Here is a 20,981-nt window from a genome sequence, read left to right on the forward strand (position 1 = left end):
AATACAATACAATACAATACAATACAATACAATACAATACAATACAAATATTCTTTATTGCACACGGACAAATACATAATAACAATACAACAAAAAGTAAAAATTATAGGTTACAGGAAAAACAGTAAGATAAAATTATTTGGGGGCGCAACAGAATACACATATTGCACATATACAAATGAAGAAGACAATGGTAATAATAAAAATACTAAATAAATAACTAAAGAATAATATTAATAATAAAATAATAATAATAAATTATATACCTACACACTTGTATGTAGGTATGTACATGGTATATACATAGATACAGAAAAAAAGGGGAGATACGTAATGACGCTATGTAAGATCGGGTGCCGATGTCGCCACTTTTAGCTTGTGTGCAATTCAAACATTACGCTCTATTATCTACTACCATAACTTAAAGATTTTGATTGGGTAGGGCTTGAAACGTGAAAACTACGTAACACAATTTTAAAATTTAACAAAATTAAACTTACAACCATTTGAATAAGAGTTATATTTCAATATTTCAGTATTTTTTTCATCCTGGTTCAGCCATTCACAATAGGTGGCGTTTTAGTAAGAGTGCTACTAGTATATAATAGCTAACTATTACACGTAAGATGGCGCTGAAACTCATTTTTCGTTACACTAAGAATGAGTCTTCAACTTCTGTTGAATGTAACAGTTAAGTATGTAAAAATAGTAGCACATTTCACGGCGCGTTTTGCGCCTGTAGTGGTGTCGGTTGCTCTCGGCTGCTGCGGCGGGGTGCTAGTAGAACCGCGCAGGACGCGATCACTTGCGCGCTTGGCGGCCTTCGTCGCCCGCGCACTTTGGTGGTTGGTTCAGGCGCAATGTGGTGCAGGCGCACGCAGGGTGAGTTCTCTAGTAACCGCGCGACTTGCGGTTAACTCCCACTAACTTCGCGGTCCGTTCCGCAACCGCAACGGTTTCGTGCCCGCAACCGCAACGGTTTCGTGCCCGCAACCGCGGCGGCTACTTGCCCGCACAAACTTGCAGGGTCGTGAGTATTGAAATAAAATCGCTGTCTAGCAGAACTGGCGGGCGCGGATGGAAACCGCTCCGTGAGTTGTTAACCTTATTAACCTTAAACTGACGCTACTCAACGAGAGATGTGGCCATGTGGAATTTAATATTAAAAAAAATATTCAATTTTTCTTACTATACTTACACTGGTACTGGTGTATTACTAAATTAATATATTAAAATAAATTATTTTCTTAATGGCGGCCACTAGGCTTGGGCCAGTTTTCTCTTCGATATTTTAGGGAATTTAATTACAAAAATCGTATAAGAAATTCAAACGTTTCAGTAAAAATGTGTTGTCGATAAACATCAGTCGTCGTAAATGAACATCACTATATTTGAGTCTAGAAATTTCTATGGAGACAAAAAGAAAACATTGAATTATAATAGAAATAGTAACTAAAAATGCAAATAGCCGGTGGAATGTTTTCTCACTGGTTTTAAAATTTTTGTTTTCTCTCCAATTTTTACAAGGTGTATCACTACAACTGGGCATTTTCACGTTTTACGAGAGATCTTGTGTGTACAACGATCACCATGTCACTGTGGCGATGTTTGAAGGCGTGTCACCTCGATATTATCATTTTGATCATAATATATATATTATGATATTATCGAGGCGACACGTACCACGCCCCCATACCAAATCTCCCCTTTTTCTATATCTATGTTATATACTAATGTATATACCTACATATAATTACCTACATACAAGATAATGAGCTTTGAGTAAAGTTTTGAAAGAATCAACAGACTAAGTGCGTCTGATCAATTAAGGCGGGAATTCCACAGTTTGATGCTAACCTAACCTTGAAGGAGTTAGAATAAAAGTTAGAAGAGTGGACAGGACAGTTTAAAGAAAGAGTAAGAGAAGAGCGTTAGATGCGACTGAGTGTAGTGCTATGACACACGAAACAATCTTTGAGGTAGGGAGGAGAGCTTGGGATTAAAGAGAATAGAAGGGATAAAATGCGAAAGTCCCTACGACTACGAATGGGTAACCATCCAAGTTTGGATCGAAAGTCTGAAACATGGTCAAATTAACGCAACCCAAAAATGAATCTAATGCATAGGTTCTGCAACCGCTCCAGCTTATTGAGTAGACCCTCAGACAAGTTTGGATAACATAGTCTAGAATAGGCAGAAGGAGCGACTGTGCCAGACTAATTTTAGTCGGAATGGGTAAAAAATTCCCCAGACGTCGAAGGGACATGTAAGCACCAAACATCCTCCTACTAACCTGTGACCTGAGGTTTCCAAGTTAAGGTCTTATCAAAAGTAACCCCAAGGTTCCTAACGGTGTCCCGTATCGGGAATTGAATACCATCGAATAAGATGGAAGGCAATGACCCATGATCGATGCGCGATATGAACCGAGGGCTGCCAATAATTATACTCTGGTTTTTGATAGGATTCACTCTGAGACCAAACGCATGACTTCAAGCGAGAATCCCCTCAAGATCTCTGTTAGTATTACTAATGCCATTGGGCAAGTCATTTAGCGTAAATAAATTTCAAGATCATTTGCATAGAGATGGTATGAAGAGGTGAGCGAAGAGGTGATGGTATTGATGAGGTTGCGACAAAAGGTTGCGACGGGCAAGGAAAAGAGTGAGTTGGTGATGGACTAACTTTTCAACGACTTTGGAGAGAAAAGGAAGAATTGATATCGGGCGATATTCGGAAAAGGAAGAAGGGCTTTATTTTTTTATGGAAGAGGAATAATTTGGGCATTTTTCCACGCCCTAGGAAAAATACCAATTGAGACAGAGGTTGGTTATGACTGGAGTAAGGATATCAATGAGAGGGATGATCATGTTACGACTTATGCTGTCAAATCCAATGGCATTCGACGAGATGGCAAGGATGTTCTTCTTAACTTCAAAATCAGTTACTTGACTAATGTGAAACGGGGGAATATTAGCTTTGATCTTCGGATCTTTGTGATTATATAACCAGCAATAGCATACGATTACTTATAATTCGGAAGCATCTTATTTGGCACACCAAGAACAAAGTACCCTCACAATACTCGTTGACATGTAGAAGAACCTGCAGAAACCTATAAAAGTAAACTTGATGCTGGTGAAATATCAAAAGAGCACCGTCAATAAGTAAAAAGACGAAGATACAAATTTTCGCGTTCTCAAATCCTCTACTCCAACATTAGACGGCTTATGCATTGAGGTCAATCCGAATCCCAGAAAAAGTGTTCGGACATCGTGATGTCGTAAATACGTGAAAAGAAAAGTCAGTTTTATGCTACTAAAAATATTGTTTATTTGTCTGGCCCGCGACCCAATTTTTTACTGAAACTGTATTTTTGCTTAAAAAGGTTTTTTCAAAATATTTTCAGTGTACAGAAATTGTCCAGCTATTGTATTTCGTTTGATACTCGAGATATTCAAGGTAATGGTTTTATTTTTATTTCTAGACTAATACAAATATCTTGGGATATTTGTGATTATATGCATATTAATGATTAGTATGTTCGAAAATAATTTTTTTGGAGCGTTTCGAGGTTCGACTGAACGATTTAGTAAAAAGTCAAAGTCAGAAGTTAAAAATGAATTCACGCTTTGACCGGAAGCCAAGGGGCAATCCTAGGTTTTTCCTGTGATAGTACGTAATGCACAGCTGTTTGTGTGCCGAGCGGACGACCATCGTTCGTGTTTTATGATAAGTATTAAAACTTGCTTGATGGAGAGCCTTGACCCCACCGAATAGACAGTTCAGAATCTGCCGCCTCTTGCCTCTGCGATTATTTGTACTTACCGGCAATTATTACAAATTTTAAGTGGCCAGTAAAACACAAGGGAAACTTTAAAAAATATATAGTTTATACCTACGCTGATTGAATGAACTCTATAATATTCGGTAGATCTAAGATAAAAAGCATAGCTAAGGGCTAAAATACCATTAAAGAATTTAAAACTATTATTATACTGATGAAAGGTGTTGTGTTGCATGTATTATAGGGATAATGATTAAAAAAATTGACTATGTACGTGTCTTTAGTAGCAGTACAGCTCCTCGTGAAAGAGTTCGTCCAGGGAAGTACGGCCACCTTACCAATTCCTGCCTCCAAGCAGTGACGCTCGCATCACTATGAGCGGCACTGCAGAACAGTTGCAGCACCGCTCATGGGGTGCAATGTACAGGCGTGACGTTTACCACCAGGCGCATGACTTGTTCGTTCCGTCACTTAGTACTATAAAAAAAGTCATTGCATATCACATAACAATTTGGTCCCGAGTACGAGGACCCTGGTTGCGTGAGTCTTGCTCGCGGTTAACGGGCTCTACTTTAACTTTTATATCTACGTAAAGATGTTCTCAATATTATTTATGAAGAGTTAGTACTTTCGGAAGTGTAGAACCCGGAGTGGAGGATCGATGTAACCTCACATCACGAGATTGTCTCTTCGTTGTGCTGGTCTTATTGGTTCCGGCCTTGGCCGACGAGTGGAGCGCACCAACAATGGCATCCGGCGATTGCTTTACATTTTGGTGGCTTCCAATGTCCTTAATTAAACACCGCACGCAACATGAAATGTCCAAGAGTTTACAATGGAAGTAGTCAATCAAATTCATTAGTAAAAGACTAGAGGAAAGATGGTGAATCGTTGCATGCAGCATGTAGGGTGCCTGTCGAGTCAAATCACACGTTGATAATTGGGAATGGGCACAATTTTGAGACAATTTTCGTCAAATAAGATTACTTATTTGACGAAAATTGTCTCAATGACAGAAATATACAAAATATAATTATTGTGGAATACTGAACCAGCATCGGTTATCTTTATCTTCACCAGCGAGTGAACTACTGTACGCAGTAGCAGCTGGGTATGGCGGGTATAGGCCTAGTTTGCGCTTTCCACCACGGTCTTGCGCTATCTCTATGGCCCGGCTTTAACGATATTGTTTGTTCATTTCCATCATCATCCAGAGAAGTACTGCCACCTGACCTATTGTTCGTCCCGTTACTTGAAAATATGAACAAAAAAAAAAAAAAAAACTGCTTCTTGACCACCATTCAGTAGCCGTTTCACTCCATCTGTGGTCGTGCCTTGCGATATACAATGCGCAGCTCCATTTTAGCTTTGCAACGATCTTCATCTCTATCGTTTTCGGACTGCAGAATACGGACCTCGGTTTATAAGTTTAGTACCGAGCATGGCACACTCTCTGCTATCTGTACAACTCTCATTCTGTATTCAGCCTAAATATAACCACACGTGTTTTTAAAACAGTGAACACGAGAAGATTTAATTAGAGCAACAGAAATACAATGGTTTTTAGAATTTTTTCGGTCTCCACAGGGTTATTTGTAAGATACGTACAATTTCGCAGAATTATATTCGCTCTCCATATAAATAAAAACCTGTCTTCTGGACCTTTAATAATTCATCCGATTTTACTTTGACACAAAATTAAAATATATTTAAACGGTATTAGACGCTCTAAACGGTAATAACTATGTGCAAGACAGGGGTGGGTGGGAGTCGACGCGGAGGACGCTTGTACGTTTGAACTTACCTTACTACCAAATACAGATATAAAATGCGTCAGATAGCATAAAAAAACTAAATAGTTTATTTTTGTTAAATTTATTATGTTTTGTAAGAACAGTAAGTCATGGAACAAAAGTTGTTGTTTATGTTGTCAGTAATAGAGTCCCGCGAGGTTGCTAGTATTTAAAAAAATAACTTTGTATATTTGTGTGCACGCAAATTCTACAGCATGTAATTGAATAGTAATTTCAGGAAATTTCAGTATAACGTTTCCGTTGCTATGAGTACAACAAACAGACATGTACGCTGACAAAGTTATAAGCAAAACCTGATGAACATAATATAATGTAAATTGCAAGTGAATCTGTTTACCCGCTCAAATTTACTGAACATGTGTCAGTTGTCGCGAACACTAAGAGTTGGGACGCTACAAAATAACGTCAAAGTTACATAAAAGCTGGTCGCTGTTGTGTTCTAAACGCCGCTATCAATAATTTTCTATCCACCTGTTGTGATATTTCTCGTCGCGTGTGCAAGCTGAACATTGCTGGCAGCAAACGAGCGTGGACGAGTGGAGACGTAATTGAAAACAAAATGCGAGTACCGTTGTGAGAAGCAAATGCGGAGCGCTCATTAGCTATTAGCGTTATGATCGTCGCCGTCGGCCGGAGGACCGCGGACGGTAGACGGTTATGCCTCATACGCCGCGGACGGAATGGACGGTGGGCGATCGAGGTGACCGCTGTGCACGGAGATAGTTGACCGCAAAACAGTACACTGACCCACCAAATTTAAATGAAGGTTGATAATTGTGTTGTTTTGTTTTGCTGTGTAGATATTATCGGAGACGTGATGTGACAAATTAAGAAGTCACATTGACTTTATTTTTGGTTTGCATATCTATTGCTCAAATGTTGTGTCTACTTGGGCATCCACATCCGCCTGAGTCTCTGTCGACCTACCTACCTCCTTACCTCGTGTAAGAAATTTACTAAAGGCTTTTGGTGTTGTCCACAGGATGAAATGGAAGCGTGGTCGCCAGTGCTAACGAACATCGGGCTGCTAATAATTGCGTGCGCACAGTGTATCGCGAGTGTGGCGTCGATTTGCGCATGCGCGCGGCGCGCCTGCGCGTGCCTGCGCCCGCGCCAGCCTTTTGACCACAACACCTTCGACGCGCGACCGCTGCAGTCCTTCGCAGTGCACGTCGACGAGAAGCCGCACCACGACCCGGACGGGCTCAAGAGCAACGAGCTTTGTAAACATTTGGAAGGAAAGCTTCAGGGCGATGGCGCTAAGAAAAAGAAAGTCAGTGTCTTTCTAGTTTGTCTCGACCAAAATAATTAGAAGGTTTTCAAGAAGCTCTTTGTTGCCTATGCTACTAATGTTCCCTCCTCAATTTCTCCTCGTTTGTTTAGGAGGAGCCACCAGAATACGGCAGCGCCAACAGCAAAGAGAAGTTGGTGACGCGGTGGCTCGGCCACGCGGGCGCGGCCGGCGTGAGGGCGTTGGGAGCACCTCCCGCAGCGCTGGCGCCGATGGTTGTGCCCGTGGGAACTGGAGGGCTTGGAAGGAGAGGCAATGGAGTGCGAAAGGCGAGAAAGCTGCCGCCGCCGGTAATGCTTCTGCCGGCGCATCCCGCGAGCACGGTGAGTGATTTTCCCTACTACTGTGTGTATGCACAAGGGTAGGTGTGTGCACGTGTACATATAGTTTATAAATCCAATAAGAATCGTTTAGATTCGCGCACAGCTTTTCTGAGATTCTGTTGGCAAAAATGTTAGGAGTAAAATCCATGTCAACCACCGAGCACCGCTCGTTCGCAATCGTCGCAATATTCACTACAAACGAGAAAACTAAAGGAAATTAGGTTAATTTGGGGCCACCGCGGTCGTCAACGAACGCGCGATGAGCGTGATTTGAACACTTTATGTGTACAATATGTACTTGCATTTCAGGGTATAATATGTAGAATATTAACTTAAAACATAAATTTTTTTTTATATATAATGTCACTGTAACAATCTACTGAAGCACTCAACAATCCGCCGCATGCTCTTTGGGAGCCACCAGCCTCTCTCGCGTCGTACGAAGGTCGCAAAGCTCCGGGTCATCGCAAACTGTAATTGCATTACCGACTAGAAATAAATTTAAATAGTTGCCTAGTATCGCTTGGTACGAAATACTTTTCGTGCTGAATGCTGATCGCTGATCTCGCTTGTACGCTTTCTCATTCCAACAACGTACGGACTCCCCTTTGTGAAACCATGCATTAATAATAACATTATACGATCGATTGGGTTAGTCGGAACCATGTTTAGGTTTAGTTCGTCTTTTGTTTATTGTTTATAGGGTACTTCGTATGTGCTAAATGACTTTCATATAGATAGAATATAGATATATCTTCATATATTATTGCTTTTTACATTAATCACTTGAAATACATCACTGGATTACGCCATTCAATCAACTCGAATTGCTTATTAGGTTGTCAATTTTATCAATATCATCTATCAATAATGTACGGCCAAGACCTCACATTGCAATAAATCAAGTATGTACGTCGAGCTTTTTCATCCAGCGTAGTAACTGAAGTAGTTGTGCAACCGGCGCATCTTCGATTCAAGTGTAACGTTAACTTAATTGCATACGAATAAAGACGAAGGTAATTGCGCAAAATGCCGCAGCGGCAGCCGCAGCCGCTGCGGTTACAATCAAAACACATTCCTCATTTGCGACATCAACACATCAACGTAGTTTATGTAAGTACGAAGTAAAGTTTAGCGTTTTAAATATCGATTTACGCGTGAATTTATTTGGTTTTCCGATCGTTTCTCTAGGAGCAAAATTAGAGAAAGTCCCACCTCGTTGATGTCTTCTATACTGAATCGATTATGTCGTAATAATCTATATAGTTGATGACTCGCAACCTTATAATAAGCTCATTTTTGGTGTTGGAATGTCGTTTGAAATGTGCAATAAAAAGCATTGTTCGTAATCTACATTAGATCGACATTACCATAAAACGCCACAAACTCGTCGAAATCTCGTGGCGTGTCGTGTCGTAGACATTTCCGCATAGCGGCTGGTCTGTCTCGTTAGACAGCGAGTGGTTCGAGCAGGAAGAACAATTACGCATTTGTTTCAAACAAGTTTACACGCTACAGATGTATTTGGTGTTCGTAGTAGTTTCGGGTGAACAAGTGAAAGCATAAAGTATCACTGCATAAACCTGTAGGAGATTATTACAATCAAGGAAACAGTATTCAGGTCTTAACTTTTGTATTTCGTGATTATCTTATTAGCCGTTACAAATTCCAAATAAAAAATAAGTAAAAAAAACAATTTATTTGACAGAACATATTTATAATTTCAAGTTTACCACGGTCCTCACATTAGGTAAGCCTGAATCGTGAGGTCCTAGACATACGATTTACAATCAAAGCAATAGTAAGTCGTACCACAGACAACACAAAAAATGTTGTTATTAATCGATATGGTTTGGTAGGAATCGTGTACAATTGATTTAATAATAATAACGCACACACTCAACATAGCCCCTCACTAGGGAAACCCTGTATCGCGGGTGCCATGGGCACACACATAGACAACCACAGATTACACCCAAACTCACGAGAGAAATAAATGTAGGCCATACAAATATTTCTCCTGGCCCGGGAATCGGACCTGGGACCTCTGCGTGGCAATCCGGCATGGTGACCGTTTGGCCATGGAGGCAGTTAAAGTAATTAAAAGTAATGTTTTTATTACGTCGAGTAAATCGTTCAATAAACCAAATCATATTATATATTTAATTCGCAATAATTGTAATAGCCAACACGCCTTGCATGCCTTGCTCGTTGAGCATTTGTTATGAAACTTTTGATACTACACTACAAAACACAAATTAGCGCTATTAAGAATCTATTGGTTGTGGGAACAATGCAGTAGGTGGTGGCTCGAACGCTGGCCGAGGTTTTCAAGTTAGACTCTCGGCACTTGGGCGCATCACCGACAACTTTTCCCTTTTCCACCGTGGTGGGTCAGTAACGACCTCACAACGAGTCAAGTGACCTCGACCGCGTTTACAATATCCTACTTACGTATTATGCTAACTGAATTTTGATCTCAAGCATTCGGGTCATTGTTATTGATACAAAATAACAAAATAGAGACGTATTCAACACGCGTGCACACGCGCACCTCCCCGTATTTATCTGAATTCTTGCGACTGCGCACTGACTGCGCTGCCGGCGCCGCAAAGTTTCTCTCGTTAACATTTTATGATGATTTCGTTTGTTTTTCTACTTCATGTCAGATTAAGTTTAAAATTTACGTTGTTCGGGCAGTCGTGAATTGTGTGAAATCCACTTTCGTGAAATTTAACATTTTCTGTACATTTTTTTCTTTTAAATTTTATTATTTTGACTTGAAAACGTGATGTTCATATAAAATTTGCAACTATGAAATGGTCAATGTACGAATCAGTAAACGACACGCGCGTTGCGCTGCGCCGCTGCCCCGCACCTCTCGCTCGTCCTGTCAAAACCTTGCGCTATTTTGAAACCACGCGGAATAAGTAGTCAATCTCTGCGGAATATTTTATGTCGTGTTGCGTTTGTGACACTTTGTGGTCGACTGACTCACAAAATGCTGCAAAATAACATTTTGCTCTATTCTTGTGACATTCATTACGCATATTCTGTATTACATAATTTCACAGTTTCAATCATTAATGGTTCCGATTGTCACGGTACAAAGCGCGAGCCGCGCACCAAGATACCGAGTACCAACTCTTATATGATAGTGCACCTATTGGGAAGTCAAATGGGCAAAGTTCAATAGGCTGCGGTTCATTGCGTCGCTCTATTTGCAACTTCTATACAATTTTTCACGAACTGTGTCACTGTGGATTAGGTATACCGGTATTTGTTAATAATTGACTTTCATTGAAAATTTGGGAGTACAAACATATAAAGAACCTAAAATTCTAAAAATCTTTATATCGAAATAAGAATTATTCTTATGGTGTCGATGGCATACAATGTAATGAAAGAATTTGCCAATCGGCGTCAGGTACTCACCGATTGTTGCCCAGGTGCAGTAAAGGAATGGTACGCTTTGTGGAGTGCACTTTCGTGCAATTTTTGCGAAAAATATTGGTTAGATTTAATTTATCGCACACGCTGCAATGGCGCTGCGAGGCAGGTGCGACGACGACTAGGTTCTTGCGCGTTCCGCTCTCGTGGTCGCGAATCTTCGCCGCTGTCCGCTTCTTATTCCAGCCATAAACTCTTGCCATTACTAATTTGTTCCGCTATTTCTCGGCAAATGATAACTAAAAAAACTCTGCGGATATATTAAACACCTATAAATTATTTATTATACACATAAATATTAGCCGCGTGATAAAATATTGACTCTTAAACGACTTTGGTAGACCGCAACGAAACACCGAGTCTTATTTTTGGTTGCGGCAACGGCACCTAAAGCGGGACGACGACGTCTTTCCTGCAAGCAAAAGACATCAACGAGATGCGTGTTACCATTTATATACCCCTCGAGAGTGGGACGTGGCGGACGCTTTTCTAATTGTCTAGTAATTATTTATTAACACGTAGGCCAGTAAATAACATCAGTTCATTGGTCCTGATCGAGTGAGAAACCGTAAATTGTTTAATCCATTACGTATTATGCGCCGAACATCGCAGGCGCAGGCGGCAAGCTCAAGCGGTCGAAAGATGTGATCGGCGATAAGACACACAATAAGTGCGACTCGTTTGAGGGTTGTCACTTGTTGTGGATAAAATAAATGACATTCAACGATTTTTATATCTGTTGCTGACAGGCTATTGCTTTTTCTCGAATCTAGCTCGATTATCCGTTTGATTTTGCTCACTTATCAATTAAATTTGTATAGTTAACACCAAGTGCAGTCTCATAGAGCGTTAATTTTAATCGCATTTTTGTGTAAAAATATGACAATTATACAGGAAGATTTTTTAAACACTATCCAAAATTTCATATTATGATCTGCAATGAAAATAATTATATCCGTATTTTTTCTTTTAGTATCATTCAGTACTAAAATATTGAGATAAGGCATTACAAAATTATCCAAAAAAAATCCTGACGTAAATGGTCACCGCGCATTGCGCTTCCGCCCCCCGCCCCGCCATTTGATTGATAACAAATAATAACATCCATAAGTTGCAAATTTTTCCTTCATACTTTAACGGGCTTAGGACCGTCAGATCGCAAAAGGCATTATTGTACCTACCTAAATTTCATAGTGATAAGGTAGTTTAGGTTACTCGTTAACGTTTAAATTAGCTAGGTAGTAGGTAGGTTTAAATTACTCAGAAGGCAATTTTACAAAGTAGGTAGGTAGGCAGCACCTTTTGCAATAAGGCGTATTTAAAAAATTTGAATCAACTTAGAATGTACAATAATTAAAATCAATGAAATTCAACTTGCCTACAATAAAACAAAAAAAAAAAGATTAAAATCCTAATAAAATAAATAACTAAGTGTATTTTAGCAATTGTTCAAAATGCAAACCATTTCTCTCTAAACAGAGTCCAGCACGTTTCTGCACATTGTCTTTCAATTTATTAAGCACTACAGTGTCTCTTTTCACTTCATCAAACTCGCGTATGATTTGCAGTTTTAATGCGTCTAGGCTTTGAGCCTCTTCCACATACACACGTCTTTTAATTTCACCCCACAAAAAAAAAGTCACATGGAGTCAGGTCCGGTGAGCGCGCTGGCCACGGGACGGGGCCTCCGCGGCCGATCCAGCGGTCGCCGTGCTCAGCGCCGAGGTATTCGCGCACCGCGGCGGCGTAGTGAGGCGGGGCACCGTCTTGTTGGAAATAAAAGTCGCGCAGGTGCACGAGGGGCACCTCGTCCACAAAGTCCGTGATCACCGTACGCAACATATCCAGATACGTGCCACCGGTCAAGCGTCCCTCGATAAAATACGGCCCAAGTACTTTATTGCCTACGATACCGGCCCACACGTTGGCACTAAAACGCACTTGATGATAGGTTTCCCTTATCATGTGTGGGTTTCGGAATGACCACCAGTGTTCGTTGTGCTGATTGTATAATCCGACACGCGTAAACAAAGCCTCATCGGTCCACATTATAACGGCCGTCGGGTGCGCAATTAGCCACTCGCAGAAGGCTCGGCGGGGCGCAGCATCTGCATCACTTAATGCTTGCACCTTTTGGAAGTGGTAAGGGTGCAACCCTGCGGTGTTGAGCAGCTTCCAGACGGCGTACTGGCTGACCTCGAAGCGTCTCGCTGCATCTCGAGTACTTGCACGAGGGTTTCTTTCGAAAAAATCGAAGATTTCTTCCTCGATCTCTACTGGCAGTCTTTGCCTTCCACGCCCTTGTGCATGTGAAGGAGAAGTGAACTGGCCATGATCTAACAGCCTTTGATTGGCAGCGAGAATCGTGGCACGGTTCGGTATTGAAGGATTCACTACACCTTGGTTGCGAAGGCGAGGGAGGCTTTCCGCTTCGTACAGTCTTTGAGCTCCGTTCAAACTTTCGCCACTTAATAAATAACATCGCACCATTTCATAATATTCGCGGTTTGAGTACATCGCGGGGGCTGCGCTATGTATCGCAATTCGCACGAGATAACACGCTTTCGCCGGGCGGAAATGCGCGGGCGACTGCGTGACCTTTGTGCGTGACTTGTCGCCGCTCCCGGTACCCCTCCGCCCTCCCCCGCAACTAGCCCTTCCCGTCTCCGCGCCGCGCGCGCAGGTGTGTTGATTGATGTTGCCGCCTTGCGTACTAGAGAAATTTACGCTAGAAATGGTTACCACGCTTTATTGATTATTGGATCGGGAAAATTATTTTATTGTGAAAATATGACCTACATATTTTATTTCAGAAATGGGTTCTATTAACGATACCTAATGCCCAAAAAAAATTTGGATAGTGATTAAAAAATCTTCCTGTATATACATAATATTTCTTTTTGAAGTAATTTACTGTGGTATTCGTCCATTTTCGTACATATTAACTCACAAGACTTATTCTCCACATAAGTTTAACGGAAAAACCAGAAAACCTTCAAAAAAACTAAATTACGTCCACATGTTTAGTGCTAGAAATAAGGTAAATCTACATTACTACATTTATGTACATAAAATATACACATATAATAAACAAATCCACATAGTTTGAGGAATTAACTCCCCATTGTATCCCGTATCAGGGATAGTTAAAAAAGCAAAAATTAAAAAAAAAAAACAAATGGTTCAAGTCATTTGTAAAAATATGTCGAGCAATGTTACACGTTTCACTTACTGATTGAAGCTTAATATTGACAATAAGCAATTATGTACTTACTTTTGCCTGCGCAAGCGCGACTTTAGCACACAGTGTTTCATTGCAAACAGTTATCAATATATAACTTTTTTTTTACCAATAGTATAGATAAAATCTCTGTGGGAATACAGGTAAATTAATTAAGCAGGGCGCGACTGTGCTTTGGGTAGACTGTTCTCGGCCGACATTTAATGTGTTCTGAGCGAGTATTTGCATATTTTGTACTTATACACATGATGTTGGGATGTGCAATTAAATGCAACCTATTAATCTTTTACAGAGTTGCTGCTTTTCAAAAAAATTGTTTCTTTGTTCTATGTACTATGTCTATAAAGAAAATCCAAATCATAATTTATATATGTAATAAAAATATATATACATACAGGGTGTAAAGTTTGTTAGTCCCAAAACTCAGATATAAGTCGAATTCATGGCAAAAACAAAATTTGTTAATAAAGTAATACTGAATCAGTAAAAAACATTTTGTAACTAATTAAAATGTGGACGGGAAATTTGCGTAGATGTATTTAATTCAATAAAATGAAAGTACTTCTAACTCCGGCATTGTAGTGGTTTTGGGGTCTGAGTCAAACGACATCTTAGAAATGACTGACTTTTATTAATTCACCTTCACTATAATATATTATCTTAAGACTACCCACTACATCTTCCCCCTTAAACTAACTTACAAAACAGGAATATAATTAGTAATTACTTTACCTACTCTCAAATACATTTTTTTAATAATAATAACAATAAAGTTCTTTATTGACAGGTACGGCACACCCATATAAAAGTCATACGACAAAAATATAAATAGTATTAAAAATTATATAAATTAGAATTAAAATTAAAAATTAAAAATAAAAATAAAAAATAAAAATTATTTAAAAATTAAAAATTATAAATTTTAAAAATTAAAAATTATAAAAATTAAAAATTAAAAATTATAAAAATTAAAAATATGTCAAACAAAGTATAGCACCTATAGAATTTATAGGGCAGTCACTTTTTATTTTCGTTACGATGCACGGAGGTCCAGTATTTGTAGAAACCGTTGTCCATGTGCTCCGAGAGAGTACGAAGGATCCCGTTGTCAGACGCGCGGAGGCGGCCCCAAAAACATGCAACACGCGACCTTATAATGGCGAAAAAATCTGGAACTCTGGCCTCGGCGAACATGCTCGATGCACTGCAGTATCTCGGCTGTTTCATTAGAATGCGATATGCATCATTATACTGCACTCTAATGGTTCTCATCGCTCGCTTAGTAAATTTGATCCAGAGTTGACACGTGTAAAAACTTAAACAATAAGCCTTAAACAACGTCACTCTGACATCGTCACTACAGCGCGCGAACCTGCGTGCGAGCATGTTACACCGCACGGCCAGAGCCCTACGCTCTCGTTCTATGTCGTCATCATCAACAAGACTCTCCGCAAGCACATGTCCAAGGTATTTGAACCTAACCACCCTCTCCACTTGCGCTCCATCTAGAAACACGGGCGGAACGTTCGCCGGACCTCTACCCGCTGTAAAAACCATGAGTTGCGTTTTCAGGACGTTATACTTAAGACCGTAATCTTGAGCGTACTGTTCACTTACGCGTACTGTTTACTTCACTGTTAATGCTTATCCTATTATACATATTCTATAAATAAGAATTTAAACAAGTAAGTATTCTACTTTAAAATGTTTAAACGTATGGGCGGATTCTTAATTCTGCCACTGCGTGTTCTTTTTACATTTTGCACTTGTGCGGGACTGGAACCTGCGTCGCTCGGCAATCCTGCCGCTGATTGGGAACCGATCTACTGACATGTTCCCAGTCTAAGATTGCGGTACGATGATTACAGGGCTTACTGACAGAAGGCGCCGTCACCGGCACCATGTTATCACATTTAGGTAATTGTAACAGATGTTGCCGATTACGAGCCCAACCCAATACGAGCGATTATCGCTAGCCTTAGTGATTACTTTTGAATTTATCCACACATTTTTGCTTCTCACCTTTACTGGATCATTTGGACTCAAACTTGCTAGATTTCTTGTTCCTTTGTCGTAATTTTATTTGTATTTATTTATTCTTTTATCTCTATCGTCTTTTACCGTTTGTTGATAGAAGATTTTCGACGTAAACTGATAATCTAGTGTTTAGTCGGCGGCGCATCAATAACTATGCAGGCGAGTACTGCTCTCCGGTGACCGGAGTATTTCTAAAATTAAGTAATGCAAGCTGCCAAGCTTCACCTGTCTCTTCTGCTTTTACCATAAGCAGTTTTAGTTTTTTTAGTTTTAGTTTATTTTTTAAACTGCCTCTGTGGCCGAACTGTTACCATGCCGGACTGCCACGCAGAGGTCCCAGGTTCGAATCCCGGGCCGGGAGAAATATTTGTATTGCCTACATTTATTTCTCTCATGAGTTTGGATGTAATTTGTGGTTGTCTATGTGTGTGTCCATGGCACACGCGACACAGGGTTTCCCTAGTGCGGAGCTATGTTGAGTGTGTGCGTTAATGTTTTAAAAGCCTGATCATGGTTATACAACCATTGAAATTCCACGTCTTTTCCGAGTAATTCAGGCAAGGGAGCCGATATCTCCGAGTACCTAGGTATAAACCTGGACAAGTAATTAGTGACTCCCAAAAACCTTTCCAGTTTCTTTTTATCAGAAGGAGTAGACATCGCTATTATGGCTTTAACTCGATTCTTATCGATTATTATCATCCCACACTCACTAAAAATGTGTCCCAGAAAAGTTATTTCCTTGACCCCAAACAAACACTTTTCTTTGTTAAATTTGACTCGCACTTTTCTTATCACCGTCGTCCTTCATTTTACCGAAATTGTTCTAAATATACGTAATTTAAACAATCACTAAACTATTTTTACGATTTAACGCGAATATGTAATACGAATAGTGAAGTTATTTTTAGACACATCCACTCATTGAAAGTTTCTTGCGCAGTTTGCCTTTCACCATGAAAGTAAAGGATAGCTTGGAGATATCTGTGATTTTGGAAGGTTATCGTGCCATACTTTTATAGCCAAATACGCAAGCTCGCGGGGTCGAGCAGTGTCCGCCAATATCCCTGGCCGAATTCCGAGCGCGTTCCTTCGCCTCGGACCCAGACAGGTGCGGCCGCTGTGGTGTAACTATACATCAGTACATTCTTTTTAAACTTTATTTGATAAAGAGCGAACAGTCATAACATAGGTATATAGGTGACACAAATCATCGATTAGACCGATACGGACTTGGACTTTCACAAACATAAACAAGAATTTAGCAAGTGCGATTTTCGGGGTTAGATTATATATAAATTGTCGAAATTTACCATACCAATACAAATCTTAAATCGGGTACACAGTGTACAAATTAACTGCACCGAAACAATTTTTATAGCAGTTCTTAAAGGGGGCATTCATTATCCTGCATTGCAGTCCGCCTTGCCGTCCGCCGCGTAATGCAGGATTATGAATGTAGTCGCAGCGTGCAAGCCATCCTGCAATCCTGCAATGCGTCCTGCAAGACTCCTTACGCGGGCTAGACGCAGGACAGTGCGTGAGCAGTGTCCTGCCTGCGCGGCGGACTGCCATCCAGGTAGTGAATGGGCCGTTTTGAAAGGCGCGTCCTGCGCGGGCGGTTCATTCGTAACTGTATTTTGCGTCTTTTAATCTCCTTATGTCAATGCCTATAAAAATGAGACATTGTTATTTTTATAGTTTATTAACAAAAAAAACCTTATTGTTGATTATTTAATGGTGCTAAGCGAGTACTCTACTGGTGGCTTGTTCCCGACGCAATGGAGTCGCCCAGCGGTTTTTTCAGATTCATGTTAGGCAGTTGCCATTGAAGAAGTTGGGGCTGAACAATTGCGTTGCATCTGACGATTTGCGCGATTTTCCTGCCTGCGCGCTGCGCGGCGAACCGTGCACGCAGCGCATGGGCTCTTTATGAGTAATCTTACTACAACGTACTTTGCAGCTTTACTTACATTAAATTATCTAAAATAATTAAAAACATCTTCATGCAGATTATTCACGCTCATGTCGTATTGACTTTATATTGATATTAGATTCGCTAAAAACTTACAGAAAATGCCAACGCAATTTAAATCCTATCAATTATGTCAAAGAAAACGGCAATAAAACTGCACGACCACGATAATTATAATGTGACAAAGTCGCGGATGTACAGTTGTCTTTTCCTTAACATGAAACACATTTGACGAAGTGAGATTGCGGAGGCTATAAACGCATAGAAACGCGTATACTCGCAGCTGCGTAGACGCACGCGTTTGTAGGGCACTTTCCTCGGCTCTTTCTTTCCCAGAACGTGTCGGCGACAGCAACTGCACTGCACCATGGCGCGGGCGGCGGCCGACCATATTAATTTCTATATTAAATACGATAATAAAGTCGACAAAGAGATTGTTTCAAATCGATCCATATTTGTTTCACGATAAAAGAACATTTCCTAACTCATAGAAAATAAATAATTTTTATTTCACGGGTAAAAAAGGTACGCAGCCATGGAACTATGAAAACCAGTGTCATCAAGCGTATGCATATGTTTATAATAATAATCGCATCTAACAAACTGGAATCCGGTAGTATCTTTGAAGTTCTAAAAGTTTCAATGTCTTTACAACAAAGGATATTAACATATTAACTTAGGTTATCATTTCACCTACAGAGACGATTTTGCTGTTTGAGGTCAGAGGTTCTATAATTTCGTTGTTTTTTCTCATATTATTTTCTCTCAAAATATATTTATGCAATGTAATTAGAATTCTTAGTGCAGTCTTTGTTAAATGTTAAACGCCATTAGAATGAACACATTTTTTAATAATTGAAATAAGCTGAAATGTAGGTAGATAGCGAAAGTATGGAAAATTGGTTGTTGGTGACGCCCGTTCAGCAACCGACTGTAAACTAATTTGTTAATAACCACGCTACGCTGACAAGCTGGCTTAAAATTTCTGTATACTTATTGCTCTGTGGTTTTGCATAAAAAGCTAGTGCGTAGTCGCCAGCCAAATGAGATGTATAATATGTACCTGTCTAGGGTGGCAGTTAAGCTGTACCAATTTCGGATATTAATCCACGCAGGCGCCGACGCGGATGCAAGTGTGTGACATCACTTTTCACACAATTCATTGCCTGCTTTTCGATCACAATGTCTTCGTCAGGTTACACGACCTCGATCTGTTATTAGTACAACTTTAAAACATTTTCAAAAATTAAACATGCGGATAATATAACGGCACTTAAAACAAGATCCACAATTAAAGTCTGGTATCGAGGATAGAAAATTATGCAGTTATTATGTATATCTTTCATATTTATCAAAATTTACGTTTCCCGCTGTCACCCTTACAACTCTAATGCAAAGATAATACGGTCCACTTTTCCAAAATTTCTTGCACTGGTGAAAAGTTTAGGGTATCAAACGTCAAATAAGTCCCAGCTTGCTCGCTTGCAGCTACAAACGATTTAGGCGACTTTAACGTCGATGTGTTAAGGTAGACAATATTACATTCGGCAGAAAAAATAATAGTAGTAGGAGTATGATAACGTCACGCGTATGCGTGCTCGATGCCCCCCGCGCGGGTGCGAGAAGTAGAGCGCGATGCGAGGCGATACGCGATCGCGATCGCGATCTAATAAATAAAATAGAGATTGCGTTGCGTCTGCTCGTGTACTGCGGTGGATATTTAACCGTTTTGAGATTTTACCTACTGTACTCGCTAGTGGTAATGCATTTGATTACAATCAGTTACTAAAGTTTAATTATACAGGGTGTAAATTTGAGACGGGGCAGCAAGGCCAGCCATCTTAATTGTTGTAGTTACAGGAAAAGGGTTCTAGAAGACTATCCATTAATTTTGAAGATATTTTGATTGGCATTCACAGATTTCGAAAAAATGGTACGGTCAGCAAGATAAAATGCAATTTTTACAAAACTTTTTTTTATGCCATTCGTTCCGGTCTCCATTAAGGATCAAGAGTCTCTGTGGTACAAAATGTATGGTAAAAAGTTTTTTGCGATTTCCGACATTTCGAGTACTCTTACCTCAGTTGGTCCCATAGAGACTATTGATCCTTAACAGAGACCGGATCGAAAGGCATAAAAAAAGTTTTGTAAAAATTGCCTTTTATCTTGCTGACTGTACCATTTTTTCAAAATTTGTGAATGCCAATCAAAATATCTTCAAAATTAATGGATAGTCTTCTAGAACCGTTTTCCCGTAACTACAACGATTAAGGTGGCTGGCCTTGCTGCCCCGTCTCAAATTTACACCCTGTATATAAGCCTTACAAAATCGCTTTTCGTCGTATCGTGCAGGCTTCACGCGTTAGGTACACATAAGGAAATCGCATAGGTGTAGGTATAAAATCCTGTCCATAAAATACCAATCAATGCAAGATTACATAAGATGTAATACCCAGGAAGCGCGCCGCGTAGTTCTCGCATTTTATCGTGCTGCGAGACAGCGGTGCGGTTCTAATGAGGCTTTTATGCGTCTCTCGCGGGCGCGAGCGGCTCCGGGGCGCAGGAGGGGCGCAGGAGGGGCGCGGAGATGCCACACCGTAATGGGGTAATAGCGGCTCTTCCGCCGGGAAAGCACGCAATTAGCGCCCCATCAAACGCGCCGCCAGTCGCGCCGCCGCCACTGCGCTCACCTCTGGATGACGTGTGACCATTGTGATGCTATGCAATTTATTTTCTAAATAAGCAAATTTTTAATGAACATATATTTATTTATTGCACAAATTATCGAAGGTTTTTCCGAAGACGTCTCTAGCTGTTGATAATAATCAGATTCTTTATCCTGCGAAATGTTTCACTCACCGCTCAAACTCCAAGACCCCTTCCCAACAAATATTAATAGGGCATTAAGTGACCACGCATTAAACTCCATTTATTTATCAAAATAAAGATATACCAAAAAAATAGTGTATAATGTATTTCCCAAACTTTGCATATCAAATCAAGCAAATTCCAATAAACCTTTCGGAATTATTAATACAAAAATCAAACACTCAGAACAAATTC

General features: G+C 40.2%; 1 protein-coding gene across 1 annotated transcript in view; it reads left to right on the forward strand.

The window, feature by feature from the left end:
* Window positions 1–20,981, forward strand: part of LOC113229118 — a 71,944-nt gene that overhangs the window by 14,120 nt on the left and 36,843 nt on the right. The window contains exons 3-4 of the mRNA XM_026462615.1: window positions 6,584–6,874; window positions 6,985–7,215. Of these exons, the coding sequence (XP_026318400.1) occupies window positions 6,584–6,874; window positions 6,985–7,215 (522 nt within the window). The remainder of the gene's footprint in view (window positions 1–6,583; window positions 6,875–6,984; window positions 7,216–20,981) is intronic.

The sequence above is a fragment of the Hyposmocoma kahamanoa genome, unplaced genomic scaffold, assembly GCF_003589595.1.
Source record: "Hyposmocoma kahamanoa isolate Upper Pololo Valley unplaced genomic scaffold, ASM358959v1 277, whole genome shotgun sequence".
Classification (NCBI taxonomy): Eukaryota; Metazoa; Arthropoda; class Insecta; order Lepidoptera; family Cosmopterigidae; genus Hyposmocoma; species Hyposmocoma kahamanoa.